The 25,757-nt window shown below is 38.7% G+C and overlaps 1 protein-coding gene across 5 annotated transcripts in view; it reads right to left on the bottom strand.

The window, feature by feature from the left end:
* ASCC1 (activating signal cointegrator 1 complex subunit 1) overlaps positions 1–25,757 on the bottom strand; it is a 104,426-nt gene that overhangs the window by 68,201 nt on the left and 10,468 nt on the right. For all 5 annotated transcript variants that reach the window (XM_059169988.1, XM_059169987.1, XM_059169989.1 and 2 more), the window contains exon 5: positions 19,410–19,588. In XM_059169988.1, coding sequence (XP_059025971.1) covers positions 19,410–19,588 — 179 coding nt within the window. The remainder of the gene's footprint in view (positions 1–19,409; positions 19,589–25,757) is intronic.

The following is a 25,757-nucleotide window of genomic DNA, read 5'->3' as shown; positions in this document are numbered from 1 at the left end:
CATGAACAATTAACAAGGAATAGCGAAATCTAAAAATGTCAAGCTTGGGGGAAAAGCCAGGAGAGGGAAGTATGGATTAGCCCACCATGGCGCATTCATTCATTCTCTCTGCTTCCTTAAAGCCCCAGGTAGAACTCAATCATTCTCTCCACACAGATGGGACAGAACGCAGGTGCACCCGCCAGAGCTGTCAGCTAGCAGAAGGGTAGTTTCTGTGCCATTACATAAAAGTTATAAGAACACCTAGGAATCTAACCCAGACCTGTACCACTCAGAAGCACTCTGACTTGACAGTACATGCTGAGAGCCAGAGACAACAAAACAAACCAAAACTTCCTCAGATTATATTCACAGTTATCACCTTCTAGGAGCTCCAGGTATAACAAAGGTTTGTGATTTAGCTATAAAAAGCCTTTAAATCTGGAATACAGAGTCTAGGGTTTTAATTTCAACTCTGTTACAAACCAGCTGTGATTAGGCAAGCCATTTCGCTTCTCTGGACCTTGGTTTCCTCCTCTGTGACATAAGGGAGATGGTCTAGTTTACCTCTAAGTCAAAGGTCCTGTAAATTTTTTTACATGCTCCCACAAATCCCGTAATTTAGTATGAAACAGATGTTTGTGAGGGATCTACCAATTCACTTCCTGATCTTCCAAGCAAAGAAAGAGAGGAAATAAACTTGAGAGCCTTCCCTATGCTCATTATATTTTCTTTCCTTTTTTATGGCCAAATCCCATGAAATCACTTCTGGGGCAAGTGACATAAATCTCATTCACACAGGAAAGCTATTCAAACAAGGCAGACTGGTGAAAAGAGCATTTGGCTCTGCAACCAGACAGGCCTATGTTCAAATTCTAATTCTGCCACCTATCAGCAGGGTGAACTGAAATGAGTTACTCAATTGTCCAGAAACTCCAATTTCATTATCTATAAAAAGGACAACATTTCCCTCTTGGAGTTGTTCTGAGGATTAAAAGAGACATATGTGACGCCTCTGGTACATACCAGTGTGGAATAAATACAGGCTTCCCCGGCTTCCTGCTTCTTATGTGACCATGTACCACTCTAAGCAAATACCATCCTTGCATGCCTTTGTAAAGCTCCATCAAGAGCTAAATTAGGCTCTGCTGAGTCATTTCTATTATTCCTTAAGAATGTTCACAAAAGTGGAGTTTGAATCTCTATATGTTATTAATAAAATACCTTAAGTTGAATAAGCTTCAGAAAACAGAGTTTGGATGCTTCTGGCTTACAAATTCTATACAGACATAATTATAGCAGAGTGCAAGTTCTTAAAAACAAAGGACGAACATTTAAACATAAGATTTTACCGGGACTAGGGCGCCTGGGTGGCTCAGTGGGTTAAGCCACTGCCTTCAGCTCAGGTCATGATCTCAGGGTCCTGGGATCGAGTCCCGTATCGGGCTCTCTGCTCAGCGGGGAGCCTGCTTCCCTCTCTCTCTCTGCCTGCCTCTCTGTCTACTTGGGATCTCTCTCTGTAAAATAAATAAATAAAATCTTTAAAAAAAAAAAAAAAAAAAAAAAAAAAAGATTTTACCGGGACTAGAAAAAAAGAATGCACTGTCTAAATAGCCTTACCCATGAAAAAGGAGCAAAGAATATCTCCCCTTCACAAAAGAATATATCCCTCTTATCTTTGATGAGAACAGGGAAGAGTTAAACCTACTTTTTTTTTTTTTAAAGATTTTATTTATTTATTTGAGAGAGAGACAGTGAGAGAGAACATGAGTGAGGAGAAGGTCAGAGGGAGAAGCAGACTCCCCGTGGAGCTGGGAGCCTGATGTGGGACTCAATCCTGGGACTCCAGGATCATGACCCGAGCTGAATGCAGTCGTCCAACCAACTGAGCCACCCAGGCGCCCTAAACCTACTTTTCTAAAAGCTTCAGTATTCCTCTGTAAGTAAGTTGTAAGCACTAATTAACAATCCATCTACCAACCGACACTTATTCCCAAAGATAGACACTGATCACTCAAACATCAGTAATGGGTTAACAGTACTGAAGCCACCTCCTCAAGCCAGACCCTTAGCTTCTTCTGGATACCCTGCTTTCCCTCATCTCCCTACTGTCATCTTTGTTGTTACTACAGAAACAGCTAACATGTATACAGTACTACCTATGTGCCATGTTCTGCACATAGCTTAAATATCTTAATTTATTAACTCACTCTTCATTTCAACAGTAAAGATTATTATCCCCATCTTAGAGAAGACCTCTGAAATATTTCTGCAGTACATCCCCTTCTGAATAATACACCACAGATTTAGCCTTTTTTTCCTTGAGATTTTATTTATTTATTTGAGAGAGAGAGAGAGAGCATAAGAGCAGGGGGAGGGAGAACAGATTCCCTGATAAGCAGGGAGCCTGCTATAGGGCTCAATCCCAGGATGCGGGGATCGTGACCTGAGCTAAAGGCAGCCGGTTAACCCATTGAGTCACCCAGGTATTCCTAGTCTTTCTTTTCTTTTCTTTTTTTAAGATTTTATTTATTTATTTGACAGACATCACAAGTAGGCAGATAGGCAGGCAGAGAGAGAGAGGAGGAAGCAGGCTGCCTCAGGGCAGAGAGCCCGATCTGGGGCTCGATCCAAGGACCCTAGGATCATGACCTGAGCCGAAAGTAGAGGCTTTAACCCACTGAGCTACCCAGGCGCCCCATCCTAGTCTTTATTTTCAACAGACTCTATCTATCTCTAACTGCTATCTGCCTCTGGTAACCGACTCCTTAACTCTCAATCCATTCTCCACGCTGCCTTCAGAATTATTTTTCCACAATGTGAGTTAACCACATGAGTCCCTAATTAAATTCTTTAGTAATTCTTGACTCTAAGATAGACTCAAAATTCTTAACCTATACAAGACCTTTTACCACCTGGATTCCACTCACCTTGCCTCTCTCTTCCCTATGCTACCCACTTTCTAGATTCTAGTCTTAACCTCCGCACTCTCCCCTGAACACAGCGGACTAGAACACTGCCATACCTTGCAAGCGCCATTTCCCCCATGTAGAATGCTCATCCCCAATTTGCAAACTTGCCACAAGCTTTTGTTCTTCCATTAAGACTCTGCTCAAGGGGCGCCTGGGTGGCTCAGTGGGTTGAGCCGCTGCCTTCGGCTCGGGTCATGATCTCAGGGTCCTGGGATCGAGTCCCACATCGGGCTCTCTGCTCAGCAGGGAGCCTGCTTCCCTCTCTCTCTCTCTGCCTGCCTCTCTGCCTACTTGTGATCTCTCTCTGTCAAATAAATAAATAAAATCTTTAAAAAAAAAAAAAAAAAAAAAAAAAGACTCTGCTCAAGTGTCACCTCCCTTATATAAGCCTTTTCCAGCCACTGGAGAACCTCTTCTGTGAGTACCCACTGCAGTCCCCCCTAATGGCACCTATCTCACATTACCATAACTGTGTCCATAAGAACACTATTCCCCGACACCCCCCCCCCCGACATGCGTAAGAGTAGAGCCCACTGTTAGTACATAATACAGACTGGCAAATGGCAGACATTTAATAAATAGTGAATGAATGAATAAAACATAAATATTTGTTAATAAGAGTTTCAATCCAAATGGTGCAATATAAGAATCTTGTAAACACTTCTTACTTTCCTAACCAACAGCAGGACTCAGGAATTTACAACTTTTCTTACAACCAAAGACAACTATTCCATCTCCATCCTAAATTAGTTCATAAGATAATTAGAAATCCCACAACTCCCTTTATATACGAAGAATCCTAAATTATACACGAAAGCTTTTACATGTAATTTTCTTCTTCAGTGAATACTACTAAATGGAAAAATAATCCCAGTCGAGGGAGAAAACCCAGATCCATTAGTCATTTTTGCCCAGTGTCAGCCTACAATGTGAGCAGAATTATGTAGTTTCTGGAGCTATAACCTATTCAGATTCTCCAGGCAGCCTGAGAAATCCCCTGTTGCCACAAGCCCGCAGAATGCTCCACCAAACACAGTTTTGAATTACTGTTTTTCATTACTGATGTGCTTTCTACTGGACCCTGCTGTGAGATAAAATGGAATTATAGCAGCATTTCCAGCTATAGAATGACTGAGAGATATACAGGGTTTTAATATACTTCTTGAACTCACAGGCACTAAGACATCTTTGAATCTTAATGTAAAAGAGGAAAGAGTAAAAAAGTAAGGCGCAGTTTATCTGCAAATCACACAGATGAAAAATACCTTGCCAATGTCTGTGGGCAGCTAAATCCTACATTAAATACTCAGGCTTAGAGAGCTGAAGCATAGGGATGATAGTGATAATGTCTGGAGTGAAATAACATTTCTTATAAACTGATCAACACAAAGGAAGGTGATTTCAGAAAATGCTCTTCTAAAAGGTAAATTCACAGTTTCCTTGGAGAGTCAAGGGTGAGGTCAAGGACAAGCATGCTACCAAATAGAGAGAGAAAAGAAGCCAACTATTTTAAAATAATAAAAGAAAAGTTCAAGGAAGGGTGAGAGAAAGGCCATGACCTGGAAGTAGAAAGGTCATCTGCTGTATCAAAAATCTGACCTTCAAGGGGGCACCCTGGGTGGCTCAGTGGGTTAAGCCGCTGCCTTCGGCTCAGGTCATGATCTCAGGGTCCTCGATCAAGTCCCGCATCAGGCTCTCTGCTCAGCAGGGAGCCTGCTTCCCTCTCTCTCTCTCTCTCTCTGCCTGCCTCTCTGCCTACTCTGTCTGTCAAATAAATAAATAAAATCTTACCAAAAAAAAAAATCTGACCTTCACAACAATGCTTAAAAATGAAAATTCACTCCAAAGTGAAAGAAGAAAGAGATGAGTTGATAATCATGTTGGAGATCTCAACAGTTCCCCTCTCTGAAATTAACAGGATAGAAAATGAAAAAGGTTATAGAAGACATAAAGATCACTAACAACTAGATGATACACATAATGTTTATAGAACAATCAACCCCAAAACATCAGAATATACATCTTTCTCAAATGTACACATAACATTTACCAACCAGACTATATTCTAGAACAGAAAACAGACATAAATGCATTCAAAAGAATAGAATCAGATTATGTTAACTCATCAAGAGAATTAAATTAGAAATCAGTAACAAAAAGGTATCTGGAAAATCCGCAAATGTAGAAAAGTAAGCAACACACTTGTAAGTAACAGAAGGTCAAGTCATGCTTACAATTGTATGTTAATTTATAATTATCTCAAAGTAAAACTTTAACTAAAATACTAAGAAAACCCCACATTTACTTCAAACTAAATGAAAATGGAAGAACACATATCAAATTTGAGGAAATACAGCTAGAGTAATATGTAAAGGGAAATTAACATCTTTAAGTGCTTATACTAGAAAAGAAAAAAGTCTTCTATTAATGATTTTTAAGTTTCTAAATTAAGAAATGAAAAAATAGCAAATTAAACCAAAAGCTATGCATAAGTTCAATAAAAAGGATAAAATTAGAAACTGATGAAATAGGAAATGTATAATCAACAGATGAATGGATAAAGATGTGGTATATATATATGTGTGTTTGTGTGTGTGCGCGCACGCACACACACTGGAATACTATGCAGCCATCAAAAGAAATGAAATCCTATCATTTGCGATGACATGAATGGAACTAGAGGGTATTATGCTTAGCAAAATAAGTCAACCAGAGAAAGACAACTGTCATATGATCTCCCTGATATGAGGAAGTGGAGATGCAATGTGGGGCGGTTTGGGAGGTAGGAAAAGAATAAATGAAACAAGATGGGATCGGGAGGGAGACACACCAAAAGAGACTCCTAATCTCACAAAACAAACTGAGGGTTGCCGGGGGGAGGGGGGCAGGGAGAGGGTGGTGGGGTTACGGACATTGGAGAGGGTATGTGCTATGGTGAGTGCTGTGAAGTGTGTAAACCTGGCGATTCACAGACCTGTACCCCTGGGGCTAATAATACATTATATGTTAATAAAAAATTTTAAAAAAATTAAAAAACGAAAATGGATAAATGGGGCGCCTGGGTGGCTCAGTGGGTTAAGCCTCTGCCTGTGTCTAAGGTCATGATCTCAAGGTCCTGGGATCGAGCCCCTGGGATCAGGCTCTCTAGTCAATAGGGAGCCTGCTCCCCCCCCCAACCTGCCTCTCTGCCTACATGTGATCTCTGTCGGTCAAATAAATAAATAAAATCTTAAAAAAAAAAAGAAGAAAGAAAATGGATAAACAACAGAGAAAAATCAGTAGAACCAAAAGATGTTTTATTTTTTCAAGGACCAATACAGGTGACAGACCTCTAGCCAGACAAATCAGAAACAAAAGAGAAATGACATAAATTCCTAATAACAGCTTTAAAGAGGGACTATTACTACAGAGATTATAGACATTAAAAGGATAATAAAACATTATGAGCATCTTTATTCCAATAAAATTAAAAAACAAGATGAAATTGACAAATCCCTCGAAAGACACAAACTGACAGAGCACACTCAAGAAGAAGTACAGAACATGAATAGTCCTAATCAGACGAAAGAAACTGAATTCATAATTTAAAATCATCTCAGAGGAGTGTCTGGGTGGCTCAGTCAGTTAAGTGACTGCCTTCGGCTCATGGCATGATCCTAGGGTCCTGGGATGGAGCCTGACATGGGGCTCTCTGCTCAGTTGGGAGCCTCCTTCTCCCTCTCCCTCTGCCTCTCCCCTCTGCTCATGCTCTCTCTCTCTCTCAAATAAATAAAATCTTTAAATAAATAAATAAAACCATCTCTCAGAAAACTCCAGATTTAAGTAGCATCATTGGGAAATTCTATTAAACACTTAAGGAGGAAATAATACCTGCATAAAACTATACAAACTCAGAAAATAAAGAAGGGAATGCTCCCTGCTCATTTTAGTCATCTGGCTTTGAATCACAGTTTACACTGACATCAAAACCAGATGAAGACATCACAAAAGAATAAATAGAACACTCTTCATGAACATAGATATAAAACTCCTTAACAAAGTTCTAGTAAATCAAATCTAGCAATACATAAAAGTGGTAATACATCAAAACCAGATACAGTGGAGTATCTGGTGGACCATGCGACTCTTTTTTTTTTTTTTTTTTTTTTTTTTTTTTTTAAAGATTTTATTTATTTACTTGAGAGAGAGACAGTGAGAGAGAGCATGAATGAGGAGAAGGTCAGAGAGAGAAGCAGACTCCCCATGGAGCTGGGAGTCCGATGTGGGACTCGATCCCGGGACTCCAGGATCATGATCTGAGCCGAAGGCAGTCGTCCAACCAACTGAGCCACCCAGGCGTCCCGGACCATGCGACTCTTGATCTCAGGGTTTTAAGTCTGAGCTCCACACTGGGTGTAGAGATTATTTAAAAATAAAATATTTTAAAAAATAAAATAAAAGATCTGTTAAGGAGCAAGACTGATTTAACATTAAAAAGCCAATTAATGTAAGCATATTTATACTATGAAAAAATATAAATCTCAAAAAAAAAAGATCTCATCATATTGAAAAAGCAATTGACAAAGTTTAACATCCAAGCATGATTTTTTTTTTTTAATTCTCAGCAAACTAGGAACAGAATGGAATTTCCTCAACCACATAAAAGACATCCATGAAAAACCACAGCTTACACTAAACTTAATAATAAAAGACTGACTACTTTCCCCCATGATCAAGAACAAGGAAAGAGGGCACCTGAGAGGCTCAGTGAATTAAGCCTCTGCCTTTGGCTCAGGTCATTGTCTCAGGGTCCTGGGATTGAGCCCTGAGCCCCCCGCAACGGGCTCTCTGCTCAGCAAGGAGCCTGTGTCCCCCTCCTCTCCACCTGCCTACCTACTTGTGATCGCTCTCTGCCAAATAAATAAATAAAATCTAAAAAAAAAAAAAAAGAAAAGAACAAAGGAAGAACGTCCCCTCTCACCTCTCACCTTTTCTATTCAGCACAATACTAGAGGTCCTTTCCAATATAGTAAGTCAAGAAAAAGAAATACTAGGCACATAGAAGAAGTAAAACTATCTTTATTCATAGATGATATGATTAGATACATAGAAAATTCTAAGGAGGGGTGCCTGGGTGGCTCAGTAGATAAAGTGTCTGCCTTTGGCTAAGATCATGATCTCAGGATCCTGGGATCAAGCCCCACTTTGGGCTCTCTGCTCAGCAAGGAGTATGCTTCTCCCCCACTTCTCTCTCTCTCTCTCTCACTCTCTCTCTCTATCTCAAATATAAATAAATAAATAAATCTAAAAAAAGGAAAAAAGAAAATTCTAAGGATACAATAAGATAATTTGTTATGGGCTGAACTGTGTCCCCTTAAAATTCATAGGAAGTCCTGACTCCCAATAACTCAGAATGTGACTATAATTGTACACAGGGCCTTGAAAGAACTTAAGTAATGTAAAGTGAGGTCATACAGTTGGGCCCTAATCCAGTATGATGACTGTCCTTATGAAAAGAGGAAGGGCACTTGATAAAAAGAGAAGGGGCACTTGGGTTGCTCAGTCGTTAAGCATCTGCCTTTGGCTCAGGTCATGATCCCAGAGCCCTGGGATCGAGTTCCGCATCAGGCTCCCTTCTCCGCAGGGAATATGCTTCTCCCTCTGACCTGCCCCCACTCATGCTCTCTCTCTCAAATAAATAAATAAAATCTTTAAAAATAATAATAATAACATAAATAAAAGATACATTTATTAAAAAAAAAAAAAAGAAATCATTTACAAAAGCATCACAAAACATGAAAAACTTAGGGGACACCTGGGTGGCTCAGTTAGTTAAGTGGCTGTCTTCGGCTCAGGTCATCATCCCAGCGTCCTGGGATGAGTCCCGCATCGTGCTCCTTGCTCAGCGAGGAGCCTGCTTCTCCCTCTGCCTCTGCCTGCCACTCTGTCCACCTGTGCTCTGCCTGTGCTCACTCTGAGAAATAAATAAAATCTTAAAAAAAAAAAAAAAAGAAAAGAAAAGAAAAACTTAGGACAATTTTAATACAATAGCATAAAATTAGAAAATGAAATTAAGGGGCACCTGGGTGGCTCCGTAGGCTAAGCCTCTGCCTTCAGCTCACATCATGGTCTCAGGGTCCTGGGATTGAGCCCCAAGCCCCACATCAGACTCTCTGCTCGGTGGGGAGCCTGCTTCCCCCTCTCCCTCTGCCTGCTGCTCTACCTACTTGTGCCTCTCTCTGCCTGCTGCTCTGCCTACTTGTGATCTCTCTATCAAATAAAATAAAATCTTAAAAAAAAAAAGAAAATGAAATTAAGAAGCAGTTTCTTATTTATAATAGCATCAAAAAACAAAAATTAGAAATAAAATTTAACAAGATATATGTGAAACTATCCAAAGAAAACCATAAAATATTACTAAGTGAAATTAACAATGACCTAAACAATAAATATATACCATGCTTATGGACTAGAAGACTCAATACTGTTAAAATATTAATTGTCCCCAAATTGATCTATATATTCAACACAATTCCAACAGGCATTTTGTAGCATTAACAGATAATTCTAAAATTTATATGGAGGGGCACCTGAGTAGCACAGTCAGTTCAGAATCTAATTCTTTGTTTCAGCTCAGGTCATGATCTCAGGGTCTTGAGATCCAGCCCAGTGTTAGCCTCTGGGCTCAGTGTGGAGTCTGCTTAAGAATCTCTCTCCTAGGGGTGCCTGGGTGGCTCAGTGGATTAAAGCCTCTGCCTTTGGCTCAGGTCATGATCCCTGGGATCCTGGGTCCTGGGATCGAGCCCCGAATCGGGCTCTCTGCTCAGCAGGGTGACTGCTTCCCCTTCTCTCTGCCTACTTGTGATCTCTACCTGTCAAATAAATAGATAAAAATCTTTAAAAAAAAAAAAAAAAGAATCTCTCTCCTTCTCCCTCTGCCCCTCCCCCTACATGTGCAAACATGCTCTCTAATAAATAAATCTTTTAAAAGATAAATAAAATAAAATTTATATGGAAATTGAGGGTGCCTGGCTGAGTCAGTTGGTAGAGCATGAGACTCTTGATCTCAGGCTTTTGAGTTTGAGCCCCATGTTGGGGGTGCAAATAACTAAAAAAATTTAAAAATAAATAAATGGATAAAAAACTTATATGGAAATCCAAAGATTATAACTAGAGAAAACAATCTTGAAAAAGAACAAAATTGGACAAGGTACATGATCTAATTAGAAGACTTGTTATAAAGCTATAGTAATGACGACTGTATAGTATTGGTGGAAACATACACGTGTAGATAAATACACAGAATAGAAGCCAGCAACAGACTCAAAGACAGAAGATCATTTGATTTTCAACAAAGGTATCAAGGCCACCCCAAAGGAAAAGGACAGTCTTTTCAACAAATGGTACTTGAACTAGACATCTACATGGGAAAAATGAACCTCAACCTTTATCTCTCACTACACACAATTTAACTTAAAATGAACTATTGACCTAAACATAAAAGCCAGAACATAAAACATAGTTTTACACTTTGTTGCTTAAAGAAGAAAACTCTGACATCATAGCAAAGACAAGGATTTTGTTGTTGTTGTTGTTGTTGTTTTTAAGATTTTATTTATTTGAGAATGAGAGAGACAGTGACAGAACACACAGGTGGGAAAGAGAGGGAGAAGCAGGCTCCCCACTGAGCAGAGAGCCTGACATGGGGCTCGAATGCAGGACCCCAGGATCATGACCTAAGCCGAAGGCTGAGGTTTAACCGACTGAGTTACTAGGTGCCCTGGCAGGGATTTTTTTTTTTTTTAAGATTTTATTTATTTATTTGTCAGAGGGAGAAAGAGAGAGAGCACAAGCAGGCACAGAGGGAAAAGCAGGCTTCCCGCTGAGCAAGAAGCCTGATGCAGAATTTGACACCAGGATCCTGGGAAGGCAGACTTTTAACCAACTGAGCCACACAGGTGTCCCCGAAAAGGCAGAGATTTTTCAGAGGCAACATAAAAAGTATAGACCATAAAAGAAATTGGACTCCATCAAATTAAAAATTTCTGCTCCTCAAAAAACACCAATAAAATGAAAATATAAACCACAGATCAAGAAAAAAATAGACGTAAAACATGTATCTGATAAAGGACAAGCACTTACCCTATATAAGCACTCTTATAATTCAATAGTAAGAAAACAAAAAACACTTGAAAATAGACCAAAGCATACACTCAAAAAGAGTTAAAATGGTAAATTTTATGTTATGTACACTTTACCACAATAAAATAAAAAGAGAGAAAAGCTAAAGCACCACCACCAACAAAAAAAAAGGCAGGTCACAAAGGCAGATATAAAAATGGCTAATAAACATAAAAATATATTCAGCAACATCAAGCATCAGGAAAATGTATATTAAAATCACAGCAAGACAACCTATAGAATGAGAGAAGGTATTTGCAAAAGACGTCTCTGATAAAGTGTTAGTATCCAAAATTATATAAAGAGGTGCACCTGGATGGCTCCATCTGTTAAGTGCTCCAACTCCTGATTTCTGCTCAGGTCATGATCTCGGGGTCATGGGACAAAGCCCCATGTCAGGCTCCACAGTCAGTGGGGAGTCTGCTTGAGATTCTCTGTTTTCCCCTCCCTCTTCTCCTCATCCCTACCCCACAAATAAATCTTTTTTAAAAAAATTGTATAAAGGGGCGCCTGGGTGGCTCAGTGGTTAAGCCGCTGCCTTCGGCTCGGGTCATGATCCCAGGGTCCTGGGATCGAGCCCCGCATCGGGCTCTCTGCTCAGCGGGGAGCCTGCTTCCTCCTCTCTCTCTGCCTGCCTCTCTGCCTACTTACGATCTCTGTCTGTCAAATAAATAAATAAAATCTTTAAAAATAAAAAATAAAAATAAAAATTGTATAAAGAATTTATACAACTCAACACCAAAAACCAAATAATTCCATTAAGAATGGGCAGAAAACATGAACAGACATTTCTCCAAAGTAGACATACAATTAGCCAACAGATACATGAAAAGATGCTCATCACTCATCATCAAGGAAATGCAAATCAACACCAGAATGACCAAAACCCCGTCACACCGGTCAGACTGGCTAAAATCAGAAACAAAAGAAACAAGTGTTAGCAAGGATGTGGAGAAAAATGAGCCCTCCTGCATGGCAGTTGGGAATGCAAACTGGTTAAGCCACTGTGGAAAACAGAATGAAGGTTCATCAAATAATAAAACAGAACTACCATATGATCTAGTAATTCCAATTTACCTAAAGAATACAAAAACACTAACTTGAAAAGATACATGTAACCCCTATGTTTACCGCAGTATTATTTACGAAAGCTGAATATGAAAGCAGCCCCACTGTCCATCAGTAGATAAATGGATGAAGAAGATGTAGTATGTATCTACAATGGAATATTACTCAGCCCTAAAAAATGAAATTATGGCATTTGCAATAACATGGGTGGATCTACAGAATACAATGCTAACTCAAATAAGCCAGTCAGAGAAATACAAATACCATATGATTTCACTCATATGTGGAATTTAAGGAACAAAACAAAGGAAAAAAAGAGACAAATCAAAAAACAGACTCTTACCAATAGAGAACAAATTAATGGTTATCAGAGGGGAGGTAGGTGGGAGGATGGATAAAATGGATGAAGGGGATTAAGAGTACACTTACTGTGATGAGCACTAAGCAACATAAAGAATTGTTGAATTACTGTACTGTACATCTGAAATTAATGTAACACTGTATGTTAACTATACTTGATTAAAACAAAAAACAAAAAAACAAAAAAAAAACCCCACAGGTCCAAAACATGCCCACCAGAATGGCCAAAATCTAAAGACAGATACCACCAAATGCTGACAAGACTGGGTAGCAACCTGAAGGCCCACACATTATTTGTGGTGGAAGAGGCACAATTTCTCATACTTTGAATTATACCCCTAAGTATTTTCCCAAGAGGAATAAAAATACTTAACACAAAGGCTTCTACACAAATGATCATAATAGCTTTGCTTATTACAGCCAAAGACTAGAAACCACCCAAATGATCACCACTTGAATAGATGAAGCAATTTTTGTATACACATGCAGAGGACTACTACTCCAGAATAAAAAGAAATGAACTACTGTAAACATGCCAACGTGAATGACTCTCAAAACTATTATGGGACTGCAGAGAAGTACAGGGAACATTTTTGGGTGACAGAAATGTTCCACATCTTGTTTTTAATGGCTGTTACAATGCTACTATATATGTTTGTCAAAACTCATCATAACTGGGGCATTATATTATATGTAAGTTATAACTCAAAAAAGTTGATTTTTAAAATAGAATAAAAAATTTAAAGTTTATATTCCTTTAATCCTCATAGTCTACTTCTAAGAATTTACCCCAAAATGTATACCAAAGAAATGATAATCCAAGGACATAAAGATGCACATACAAAAATTTTCATTACAGCATTATTTTTTTTAAGATTTTATTTATTTATTTGACAGAGAGAGAAATCAAAAATAGGCAGAAAGGCAGGCAGAGAGAGAGGGGGAAGCAGGCTCCCTGCTGAGCAGAGAGCCCAATGAGGGGTTCGATCTCAGGACCCTGAGACCATGATCTGAGCCAAAGGCAGAGGCTTAACCCACTGAGCCACCCAAGTGCCCCTTATTACAGCATTATTAATAGAAGTAATTTCCTTTAATGGTCCATTAATAGAGGACTAATTAAATAAGTTAGGGTACTGAGACACCTGGTGCAGTTGGTTGAGCACCCAACTCTTGGATTTGGCTCAGGTGGTGATCTCAGGGTTATGAGACTGAGCTCTATGTCGGACTCACGCTCAGTGTGGATCTGCCTGAAATTTTCTCACCCTCTTCCTCTGTCCCTCCCACTCATCCGTGTATATCTCTCCCTAAAAATTAATAAATAATTTTTTAAAATGTTAGGGTACATTCATAGAATACTTTACAGCAATTTAAAATAGTAATTAGGGCACCTGGGTGGCTCAGTCGGTTGTCGGATCAATTCTTGGTTTCAGCTGGGGTTGCGATCTAAGGGTTGTGGGATAGAGCCCTGAGTTGGGATCTGCACTCAGTGCAGAATCTGCTTTAGATTCTTTCCCCCTCCCTCTCCCTCCTCTCTGCTCCTTCCTGCTTCTCCTCCCCCAGCTTGCACTTGCTCACTTTCAAATAAATAAATAAATAAATAAATAAAATCTTTAAAATAGTTATTATATGTATTTATGTGCAACATGTTAAATCAAAAAGTTGTTACAAAACACCATGTATGACAAACTTTATTTTAATAAATGTATATAACAAATACATATGTAAACTCTAAAAATCTGTAAGCCAAATTTATAGTAACCGGTGTCATCCTTTTCCTATAAACAGGAGAATGTTGAGCCCATTCTTAATATCAAATGAGGATCAGAGAAATCAAAACAAGACTGAATGCCACAGTCTATCATGAAACAACTCTTATCTCAATGAACAGGTATATGCCCTTCAAAGCTACTAGAAGTGGGTTAGGGGTGCGGCACCTGGCTGGCTCAGCTGGTAAAACATGCAACTCCTGACCATGAGGTTGTAAATTTGAGCCCCATGTTGGTTGCAGAGATTACCTAAAAATACAGTCTTAAAAAAAAAAAAAAAAGGTACTAGAAGGGAACTCACCTACGTAGGAGTAATAAATGCAGAGTACTAGTGGAAAGTGCCTAAAGGCTTTTATAGCCACCTCTACCTGTTGTTCTAACATAAAAATGAAATTCACTCAAAATTTCTTCCACAGAATAGTCTCTTAATACTTAATTACTCTTTTATGCTATGCTTATTCCCCTGCTGTTATGAGAATGTGATTTAAAAGCAGGAAGGAAGCAATGTCACTATGAAGTCTCTGAAAATAGGAAGAAAGTACTCTGGACTGATAAAGGTCAGCATGACATTCATAGTGAATGAGCCAATCTCATTCCAGCTGAGTTAAAGTAATTTTTCTACAATATTTGTTCCCTGTCAACCCAAGTCAGGAGCAAAAGAAAGGTGAGAAAGTGTACACACACATACATACACACAGAAAAAAAGCTAACTTATTACGAGCTGCTTGTCACATGCCAAATATATGTAACATTTCTAAAAATATATAACTACAGAGCTTCAATAAGTTGGTATTTACAAGGTAAAATAATTTCAAAACTTACCAGCACCCCAGCCCCAAATTTACCAGACCATATTGAAACGTCAGTGCTCCTGATCTACTCCTACCCCACCCTTCACTGAGAATGAAATCATCTTGCTATGAAGTGCTAAGAGAAAAAAAAAATACTCTGATGGCTTACTATCTATCTATCTATATATATATATGGCATTTGACTTACAGATGTACCTTAGTTCAAGCACAGAAATGCAAGTTAGTCACTTAAAAATGGGTTATATAATTCTATGCTGTCTACCATACTTTCCAGTCTGAATCTACTCACCTTTGTAACCTCCTTTGAAAAAAAAAATATATTTTTTTAATTTGAGTAGAGCTGACACACAACGTTAGATCAGTCTCAGGTGTACAACACAATGATTCAACTTCTTTATACCTTATGCCATGCTGTAGTCTCCTACTTAAATAATCATTTTTATCAATTCTCATTCTGGGCTCCACAAGAGGACTTGGATTCTAATACTTCTATATATGTGTATCTATATTTCACTATATTAAGACCCAGCCTGAGGGGTACTTGGGTGGGTCCGCTGGTTAAGTATCTGACTCTTGATCTCTGCTCAGGTCTTGATCTCAGGATTCTGAGTTCAAGCCTCGTGTTGGGCTCCACGCTGGGAGTGGAGCATACTAAAAATAAATAAATAAATAAAATCTGGAGAGGTTCACTTGCCCAAATCTACACAGACTGAGGAACCCACAATCATACCCAGGTTCATCTGTTTTTGAGAACCAAAGATATTAACCACTATTCTATTTCATTCCGTATGTTTTTATCCCTCTCTTTATTACATGATTGAAAAAACACAGCATGGATGGACTTCCATATGCATGTAAAAATGAAGAGCTGCAGGCAGAGGAGGAGGGAGAAGCAGGCTCCCCACAGAGCAAGAAGCCCAATGCAGGGCCCATTCCCAGGACCCTGGGATCATGACCTGAGCTGAAGGTAGCCGCTTAACGGACTGAGCCACCCAGGTGCCCCCTGAGTATTTACTTTAAAGAAGGGGAAATTATGGGGCACCTGGGTGGCTCAGTCTAAGTGGCTGCCTTATGCTCGGGTCCTGATTCCAGGGTCCTGGGATCAAGTCCCACATTGGGCTCCCTGCTCAGCAGGAAGCCTGTTTCTCCCTCTGCCACTCCCCCTGCTTGTGTTCCCTCTCTTGCTGTGTTTCTCTCTGTCAAATGAATAAATAAAATCTTAAAAAAAAAAAAAAAGAGGAAAACTATGTTCACATAAAAATATATACATAAATGTTTACACCAATTCTATTCATAACTGGCCCAAACTGGAAACAACCCAAATGTCCTCCATTGGGTGGATGCCCAAACGAACTGATGTGTGTCAAAACAGTGCTACTACTCAGCAACAAAAAGGAATACACTACTGATAGACACAACAACTTGGCTGAATCTCAAAGGCATGATGCTGAATGAAAGAAGCCAGTTTCAAAAGGTTACCTACTACACGATTCCATTCATAGGACATTCTCAGAAAGACAAAACTGTAGTCTCCAAGAAGAGATCAGTGATTGCCACAGTCTGGGGTGGGGTAGATTGCCACAGAGGGACAGCAAGAGGCAATCTTGTGGGGTGGTCAAACTATTCTCTATCCTACTGTAGTAGTTGCTTACAAAAATCTATACACATCCCATGGCACACCAGGCTGGCTTAGTTGGTACAGCATGCAACTCTTGATCTCAGGGTTATGAGTTCAAGCCCCACACTTTATTTTTAAGATCACTTAAAAATAAAACATTAAAAAAAAACTAAACTCATTCCCAAAAAGTCCATTTTACTGCGCGATAATTTTTAAGGTAAAATAAAAGACTCTTTAATTCTTCGGCAGATAACTGGTTAACTAAATAGGGGCTAAAAAAAAGTTACAACCTTACCTCTTGTTATATATCAAAATACATTTCAAATAATCTAAAAAGTTAAATATAAATTATGAAGAAATACTGATCCTCTTAATATACATGAAGCTCTTACAAATAAATTAAAAAAATACACTTTCGCAGAAAAATGGGCCAAGACATGACGAAACAAGAACTGAACATATGAAAAAGTCTTATCTCACCAATAATCAAATAAATGGACAATCAAGCAACGAGCTAATATTTTTTGGCAACTGCATTATAAAAACAAAACAAAATGAAAATAAAAAACCTTAAAAGAATAATAACACCAATACTGGCAAGGGTGGGAAAAAGAACCCCCCAAAAAACTATAGTCTGATATGTTAAGTATTGTAACATTTCCTGAAGGTAATTTGGAATATATATCAAAACCCTCAATTCACACACACATACTCTTTTTCCATTTCAAGAATTTACTAAGAAACTAACCAGACTAGTGCAGAAAAATATTTGCAGAAGAGTCATAACATCATTACTTATAATAATGAAAAACAAATACTTTAAAAAGATAAAATAAATTATTATCATATAATATGGGAAGCAAAGGCAAAAGAAAAATTAAATTTCCTTACTACTTACAGCCCATTGAAAAATCCTTCAAACAGGCAGAGTGACATTCCCTTAGGAACTTGGCTGCCTAGATTTGATACTTTGTTAAGGGCAAAAGGCAATCTTAGCTTAACATTATCCCAACCCCCCAGGATCTTATAAATCTACTTTAACACATAAAAATTCCTTTAGAGGGACACCTGGGTGGCTCAGTCAGTTAAGCGGCTGCCTTCAGCTCAGGTCACGATCCCAGTGTCCTGGGATCAAGTCCCACATCAGGCTCCTTGCTCCGTGGGGAGCTTGCTTCTCCCTCTGCCTCTGCCTGCCTATAATCTCTGTCTCTCTGACAAATAAATAAAATCTTAAAAAAAAAATTGCTTTAGAAACTTCCTTTATCTCTATCCCCCAAGATATATGTTAGTAATCATCCCACAAGCTTATAGCCCACTGATATACTTCTAAAGGGTCTCATGAGTAGGGTTTTTACTAGACAGTAATAAATGACCTTTTTCTAACAGCTACCCCTTGAGGTCCTAGAAACCTTGCTCCCAAAATTCCTTAGAAACTTATGCTATCCCTAACCCCCTCCCAACTTGAAAATATATAATCAGCCTTTCCTCATGACCCCACTGCAGCTCTTTCTGCCCAGGGGTCCTGTCCCCATGCTTTCATAAAACCACCTTTTTGCACCCACAATGTCTCAAGAATACTTTCTTGGCTGTTGACTCCAAACCCTACCACTTCAAACCACACCATTATACATCCATATACTAGAATACTAAGCAGCCATTAAAAATCAAGTTATCTGAACTGTTACCGAAATAAGATTATTTTATTTTAGTCATCACTGCTGTAACTCCCTTCTTGTCTCCAAAGCAAAAGGAAAGATTTTTGTTCAATGACAAAACAATGATCATGGTATAATGCAAAATTTCAAAGAAAGCCGGATATAAAAGCATATATATGCCAAACTCTATTTTTTTAAACATCTATGCATGTGCCACAATATTATTTCCTAGTGGTGAGATTAGGGGTGACTTTTTACTCATCTTTTCTTTATTTTATAAACTTTCTATGAAAAACATTTATTAAAAGAAGAAAAACAACAAAAAATATGTTATGTTCATAAATTTTTTTAAATCAATGTCTCTTTAAATCTCCCAAAATTATCCCCAAGAGGAGTTTTCAAACTTGTTTTCTAGGGGGCGCCTGGGTTGCTCAGCCTGTTAAGCATCTGACTTCAGCTCAGGATATGATCTCACCCTCCTGGGATCAAGCACCACATCGGGCTCCACACTCATCAGAGAATCTGATTCTCCCTCTCCCCCTGCTTGTGTACTCTCCCCCAAATAAATAAATCTTTAAAAACAAAACAAAACAAAACAAAACACCTTGTTTTCTAATCTAGATTATCTGCTGTTATCCTGGTCACAAACAAATGACAGTTCTATGCGCAAATTTCTTCTACTTCCTAACCCCAAATAAGCCATTACCGCCCAAGGCAGAAGATCTACAGATAAAGGCATCCCATGAACACTGCCACTTGCAAGGTGCAGAATAATATGTATATTGAGATACTACTTGTATGTCTTGACATTTTTAAAGAACATCTCCATAATACATAGAGGCTTATGTGCCAATATGTCAACACTTTTTTTTTCAGTTCAGAATCAGAAGAAAGCTACAGAAATGGTTACCCTTTTCAGTGGGAGAAGAAATGTGTATCTTTCTACTGTTTGAATTATGAACCACCAGTTTTTGTACTTTTTCTTTACGTTTTAACTTCTTGTTTTGTTTGCTGCTTACCATGGAGCACTTCTCCAGTACTTCCTCCTGGAACTTTAGGAATCGCTCCTGAACCTCAACTTCATTGAGGAAAAAGGCAAGGAAGTGAGTAAAGGGTTGCTTTCTTCTAAAAGTGAGCAAAAGAACATCAATCCGAGTTCGAGCTGAAATTACACCACCTCGATGCTGTCCAGTGATTACTGCAAGCAAAAAAAAGAAAAAAAAGGTAGGGATGTTTAACATGACAATCCAATGCCTGTAAGGTGAGTGACCTTAATTCTGTCATCTCTGCAAAGCTCAAACAGTCCTGAATGTGTACATAATTTCTGAACACGGAACAGTACCAAGGGTAAGAAAATTACTAAAGAATTCAATCTAAGCAGAATAAAGTTTAAAAACAAAATATCCTTAGGGTGTCTGGGTGGCCTACTCAATTGTCCAACTCTTACGGTGCCTGGGTGGCTCAGTCTGTTAAGCCTTTGGCTCAGGTCACGATCCCAGAGTCCTGGGATCGTGCCCTGCATTGGGCTCCCTGCTCAGCAGGAGGTCTGCTTCTCCCTTTCCCACTCCCCCTGCTTGTGTTCCCTCTCTTGCTGTGTCTCTCTGTCAAATAAATAAAATCTTAAAAAAAATTGTCCAACTCTTGATTTCAGTTCACATCATGATCTCAGGATTGTGAGATTGAGCCCCACATGTCAATGGGTTCTTGCTGGAGGTGGAACCTGCTTAAGATTCTCTCTCTCCCTCTCCCTCTGCTCCTCCCCCCAACCTCTAAAAAACAAAACAAGCAAGAAAACCAGAATACCCTTAAGAACACCTCATGAAGTAGATAAATGAGTTAAGGGCTGCCTAGGTGGCTCAGGCATTAAGCGTCTGCCTTTGGCTCAGGTAATGATCCCAGGGTCCTGGGATCAAGCCCCACATCGGGTTCCCTGCTCGGCGGGAAGCCTGCTTCTCCCTCTCTCACTCCCCCTGCTTATGTTCCCTCCCTCACTTTGTCTCTCTCTGTCGAATAAATAAATAAAAACCTTTAAATAAAAAAATAAGTTAAAAACGCTATGTAGCTTCCTAGCAAACCCTCATACCTTGTGGGTGGGAGTATAAAATGGTGCAGCAGCTATGGAAAAGTATGGCAGTTCCTTAAAAAGTTAAAAAGAGAACTACCTTATGACCAGGAATTCCACTCCTAGATAGAAATCCAAAAGAAGTAAAAGCAGGATTCAGGGCTGCCTGGTGGCTCAGTTAGTAGACCATGTGACTCTTGATCTCAGGGTCATGAGTCTGAACCCCACATTAGGAGCAGAGTTTACTTAAAGAAAAAAAAAAAGAATAGATTTTTAAAAACAACATGAGGGGCACCTGGGTGGCAGAGTGGGTTAAAGCCTCTGCCTTCAGCTCAGGTCATGATTCCAGGCTCCTGGGATTGAGGACCCTACATCAGGCTCTCTGCATCAGGCTCTCTGCTCAGCAGGGAGCCTGCTTCCCTTCCTCTCTCTCTGCCTGTCTCTCTGCCTACTTGTGATCTCTGTCTGTCAAATAAGTAAATAAAATCTTTAAAAAAAAAAAACAAATAAACATGAAATACAAAAAAAAAAATCCTGAAAAACTATTCAAAAGATAAAAAATAAAATAAAATAAAATAAAATAAAATGCCACGTGTTCAAAAAACTTGCACACGATGTTCAGAGCAGCTCTTGTCAAAATACCAAAAGGTAGAAACAATGCAGGTGTCCCGTTGATAAATGGATAAACATAACGTCCTATCTCCATACAATGGAATACTACTTAGCACCTCCCAGAAAAAGAGAATGAAGTACAGACACGTGCAAAAATATTAATGAAACTTGAACACATTACACTAAGTGGAAGACACTAGATACAAAATACCAATATACGTTTCCATTTACAGAAAGTAGTCACAACAGGCAAATGGAGAGGGACAGAAAGAAGATTAGTGGTAGCCAAGGACTGGAGGTAGGGAGTGGGGAGTGACAGTTCAATGGGTATGAGGTATCCTCCCTTTTTGGAGGATAAAAATGTTCTGAAACCAGATAGTGGTGATGGTTACATACCACTGTAAATGTACCAAATGCCACTCAATTCAACATTTTAAAAAAATATTTATTTGTTATTTATTTGACACAGAGAGAGATCACAAGTAGGCAGAGAGGCAGGCAGAAAGAGAGAGAGGCAGAAGCAGGCTCCCTGCCGAGCAGAAAGCCCGATGCGGGGCTCGATCCTAGGACCCATGATCTCAGATCATGACCTGAGCTGAAGGCAGAGGCTTAAGCCACTGAGCCACTCAGGCGCCCCATCAATTCAACATTTTAAAATGGTCCAAATGGGAGATCCCAGGCTGGCTCAGTTCGTACAGCATGTGACTCTTGACCTGGAGGTCATGAGTTTGAGCCCCACTGTTAGATATAGAGTTCGCATAGAGTAAAAATTGTCAAAAGAATAAACTTTATGTTGTGTATATTCTGACCACACATCAAAAGAGTATGAACAGTACATCAGGGGCGCCTGGGTGGCTCAGTCGTTAAGCATGTGCCTTCAGCTCAGGTCAGGATCCCAGGGTCCTGGGATCAAGCCCCACATCGTGCTCCCTGCTTGGTGGGAAGCCTGCTTCTCCCTCTCCCCCTGCTTGTGTTCCCTCTCTCGCTGTGTCTCTCTCTGTCAGATAAATAAATCAAATCTTTAAAAAAGAAAAAAAAGAAGAAATTCAAGTAACAATAAACAAGTTAAGAGCAGAAAATGGAACTTTGTCATGTCAATTCTACCTCAGTTTAAAAAAATACTATGGCAGCAATTATTAGAGACTCACTACAGTGAGAAACCAAGGAGATCTATTATAATATATATAATCCTCTCATATATATATGAAAACAGAAAATTAAAATAAAATCCTTATCTATACATTATATGGATGGATACCAAATGTCCCTGTTTTGGTATTATTTTGGCCTTCTCTAATCTGGGCTATGTTTTTGTGTATAATTGAAAAGGGGAGGCAGCACAAAGCATAGCCCACTGTCTGCAAAGAAATAAAAGCATTTGGGGACTATACAATCTCAGTGTAAGCAGAGATTAAATCTCTGGCTGTAGAATAGGGCTTGGTTCAAAATAACAACTAAGGAAAGGTGCAAAAGATATGAGCAATGAACAAAACTGGCATTTCAATACATTATTTATTAAAACTGTTAAAGACAGACTTATAAATATGATATAAAATATTGAAATGTTAACTCTAATAGTAGCAAAATGGGTTCTGTGCTTTAAAGACCACAAAGTTTGTCCTTCCATGCAACTACAGAAGTTAAAGAAATAATTCCATTTACTTATCCTAATACTCTCCATTAAAGGATGTGAAATTTTCTATAAGAACAACCTTTCTATTGCTCAATAAGAATGAAAATATCATGGACATTGGGGAGGGTATGTGCTATGGTGAGTGCTATGAAGTGTTTAAACATGGCAATTCACAAACCTGTACCCTTGGGGCTAATAATACATTATATGTTTATAAAAAAATTAAAAAATTTTTTAAAAAGAATGAAAATATCATACCTATTTTGCTACAAGGAAACAAGATAGACATTCCTAGGAAAAGTAGATTCTGAATGAACGAATTCATAAATGAATGAACAAAAGCCTGAGAACCATTTGCCTAAGTCAAAAATCTATAGGAGTAATAGCCAAAAAATGTAAGTAGACATATGGGGTTTTTTTCATTATTATTACATTTTTATAATTTTTAATTTTTTGTAAGTAGACATATGGGGTTTTTTTCATTATTATTACATTTTTATAATTTTTAATTTTTTATTAACATATAATGTATTATTGGCCCCAGAAGTACAGGTCTGTGACATATGGTGTTTTCTTTTTTTTTTTTTTTAAAGATTTTATTTATTTATTTGACACAGAGAGATCACAAGTAGGCAGAGAGGCAGGCAGAGAGAGAGGAGGAAGCAGGCTCCCCACTGAGCAGAGAGCCTGATGCGGGACTCGATCCCAGGACCCTGAGATCATGACCTGAGCCAAAGGCAGTGGCTTAACCCACTGAGCCACCCAGGCGCCCCGACATATGGTGTTTTCTAATGGCATCATTTATATTATCCGACAGAATACTTGGAGAATCCAAGACTCAATGCTCAGTGAAGGGAAATATCCATAACAGGTACTCAAATACTGTGCTAAAGAAATACTGATAAAGGAGGGTTCGAAGGCAATCTGGGACAAAATTAAAGGAAAGTAAAAATTATCTCTGCTGGGGCGCCTGGGTGGCTCAGTGGGTTGAAGCCTCTGCCTTCAGCTTGGGTCATGATCCCAGGGTCCTGGAATCGAGCTCCGCATCGGGCTCTCTGCTCAGCGGGGAGCCTGCTTCCTCCTCTCTCTCTGCCTACTTGTGATCTCTGTCTGTCAAATAAATGAATAAAATCTTTAAAAAAAAAAATTATCTCTGCCAAAGATGAAAAATTTGCTCAGAAACTAAAACGAAAAGGAGCAGAAGAGAAGGAAGCTTAAAACTTATGTTTATGTTTTATTTCTGTAAAAGTCTGGTACAAAATGCTAAATCGATTCTTTTTCATTAAGAGGTTGGTTTCGTCTCTGTAACACAGTAAACTGAAAAGGGCACTCACTGAAAGGTGCTCAGACTGATTTCCAGAAAAGATTCAAAGTTGATCAGTTAATGACTAAAGAGCAAATAAAATGAGGTTAGAAATATTCTACAAGGGGCGCCTGGGTGGCTCAGTGAGTTAAAGTCTCTGCATTCAGCTTGGGTTGTGATCCCACGGTCCTGGGATCAAGCCCCACATCGGGCTCTCTGCTCAGCAGGGAGCTGCTATCCCCTCTCTCTCTCTGCCTGCTTCTCTGCCTACTTGTGATCTCGGTCTGTCAAATAAATAAATAAAATCTTAAAAAATAAAAAAATTTTAAAAAAGGAAAAAGAAATATTCTACAAACACTAATGTCTGAGAAGACCAGAATTTGTGAGGCAAGGGTCTAGGGACTATAACAAGAGATAGACAGGAAAAAGAGAATTAAAGGCATTAACATTAAACTTCTAAAAACCAATTCTCTAACTACAATAACAGTATTATTTTGTTAGACTTCAAAACAGACTAGATAAGCAGATCCTTGTTGAGAGGACAAATTAAAACCTACTACATCATTTCCACCCTTATTAGCTTTAATTTGGGAGAGGCAAAAGAAAATGAATAAATGGCAACAAATGCCACAACCTGTCTTAGTCCCACATTACAACTCAATTCACTCTAAACAACAAATTTGATTTTTCTATATATTACCTCCCTAAAAGACCATTAGGCCCATTTATCCTCTTGTTTTTCAATTAAATTAGTTCTACTAAATTCTTACTTGTAATGATTAGACACCCTGGGTTTCACACTGAAATATTGGTACTTTCTAAGTCAAAATGGAATCTTTACAGCCTGCCTACCTTTTTTTGGAAAGGTTTTGGAATGACTCTGGCATCTTAAAATGGCTAAAATCTCCACATTTATAGCATGTTACAATTTTTACTGCAATAAAAATTATTATAGTTATTCTATGGATACAAAAAAAGAAGACTCTATTTAACTATTAATAGTGATTATGTCTGAGGTTTGTATTACAAGACTCCCCTTTATATCTTACATATAATTTCTGTAAAAACTTTGGGGTTTTTTTGAAAGCATGTATCAATTTACAATCAGAAAAAAAAACTAATGATGAAATAAGCTTTACTGCAATTATAATTACTTCAATACTTGTAGTTTTTTTAAGATTTTATTTATTCATTTGAGAGAAAAACATACAAGCAGCAGGGAGAGGCAGAGGGAGAAGGAGTGGGAGAAGCAGACTCTCTGCTGATCAGGGAGCCTAATATGGAGCATGATCCCAGGACCCTGAGATATGACCTGAGCCAAAGGCAGACATTTAACCATCTGAGCCACCCAGGCACCATGGTAGCTTGAACTTTAAAACTTAAGGAAAGACCTGAGTTTTTCTATCTGTAAGTCTAAAGAGCTAAATATTTTAATGAAAGTCCTTCAAAAATGTCATTGAAGTTCTTACGTTAGTGTCTGCTAATATTACTAAAGGGCTGGGGAAAACTCTAGCATTTGCTGGCCAACACAAGAGTCCACATGCAACCAGTTAAATGAAAAGTTACATGAATTAGAAAGAAATGGAATTAAAAGTTCAATTCCCCAGTCACACTAGCCGTATTTCCAGTACTCATAATCACACGTGCTAGTGACGTCCGTACTAGACAGTGGAGGTAGAGAACATTCCCGTCATCACAGAAAGTCCTTTTGGACAGCACTGGTCTACACTCAACTGCATCGTATCTGTTATGATTCT

Source organism: Mustela lutreola, chromosome 4 (genome assembly GCF_030435805.1).
Source record: "Mustela lutreola isolate mMusLut2 chromosome 4, mMusLut2.pri, whole genome shotgun sequence".
NCBI classification, from domain to species: Eukaryota; Metazoa; Chordata; class Mammalia; order Carnivora; family Mustelidae; genus Mustela; species Mustela lutreola.
Note: the sequence above shows the minus strand (reverse complement) of the source record. Positions and strands in the feature narration are given on the sequence as shown.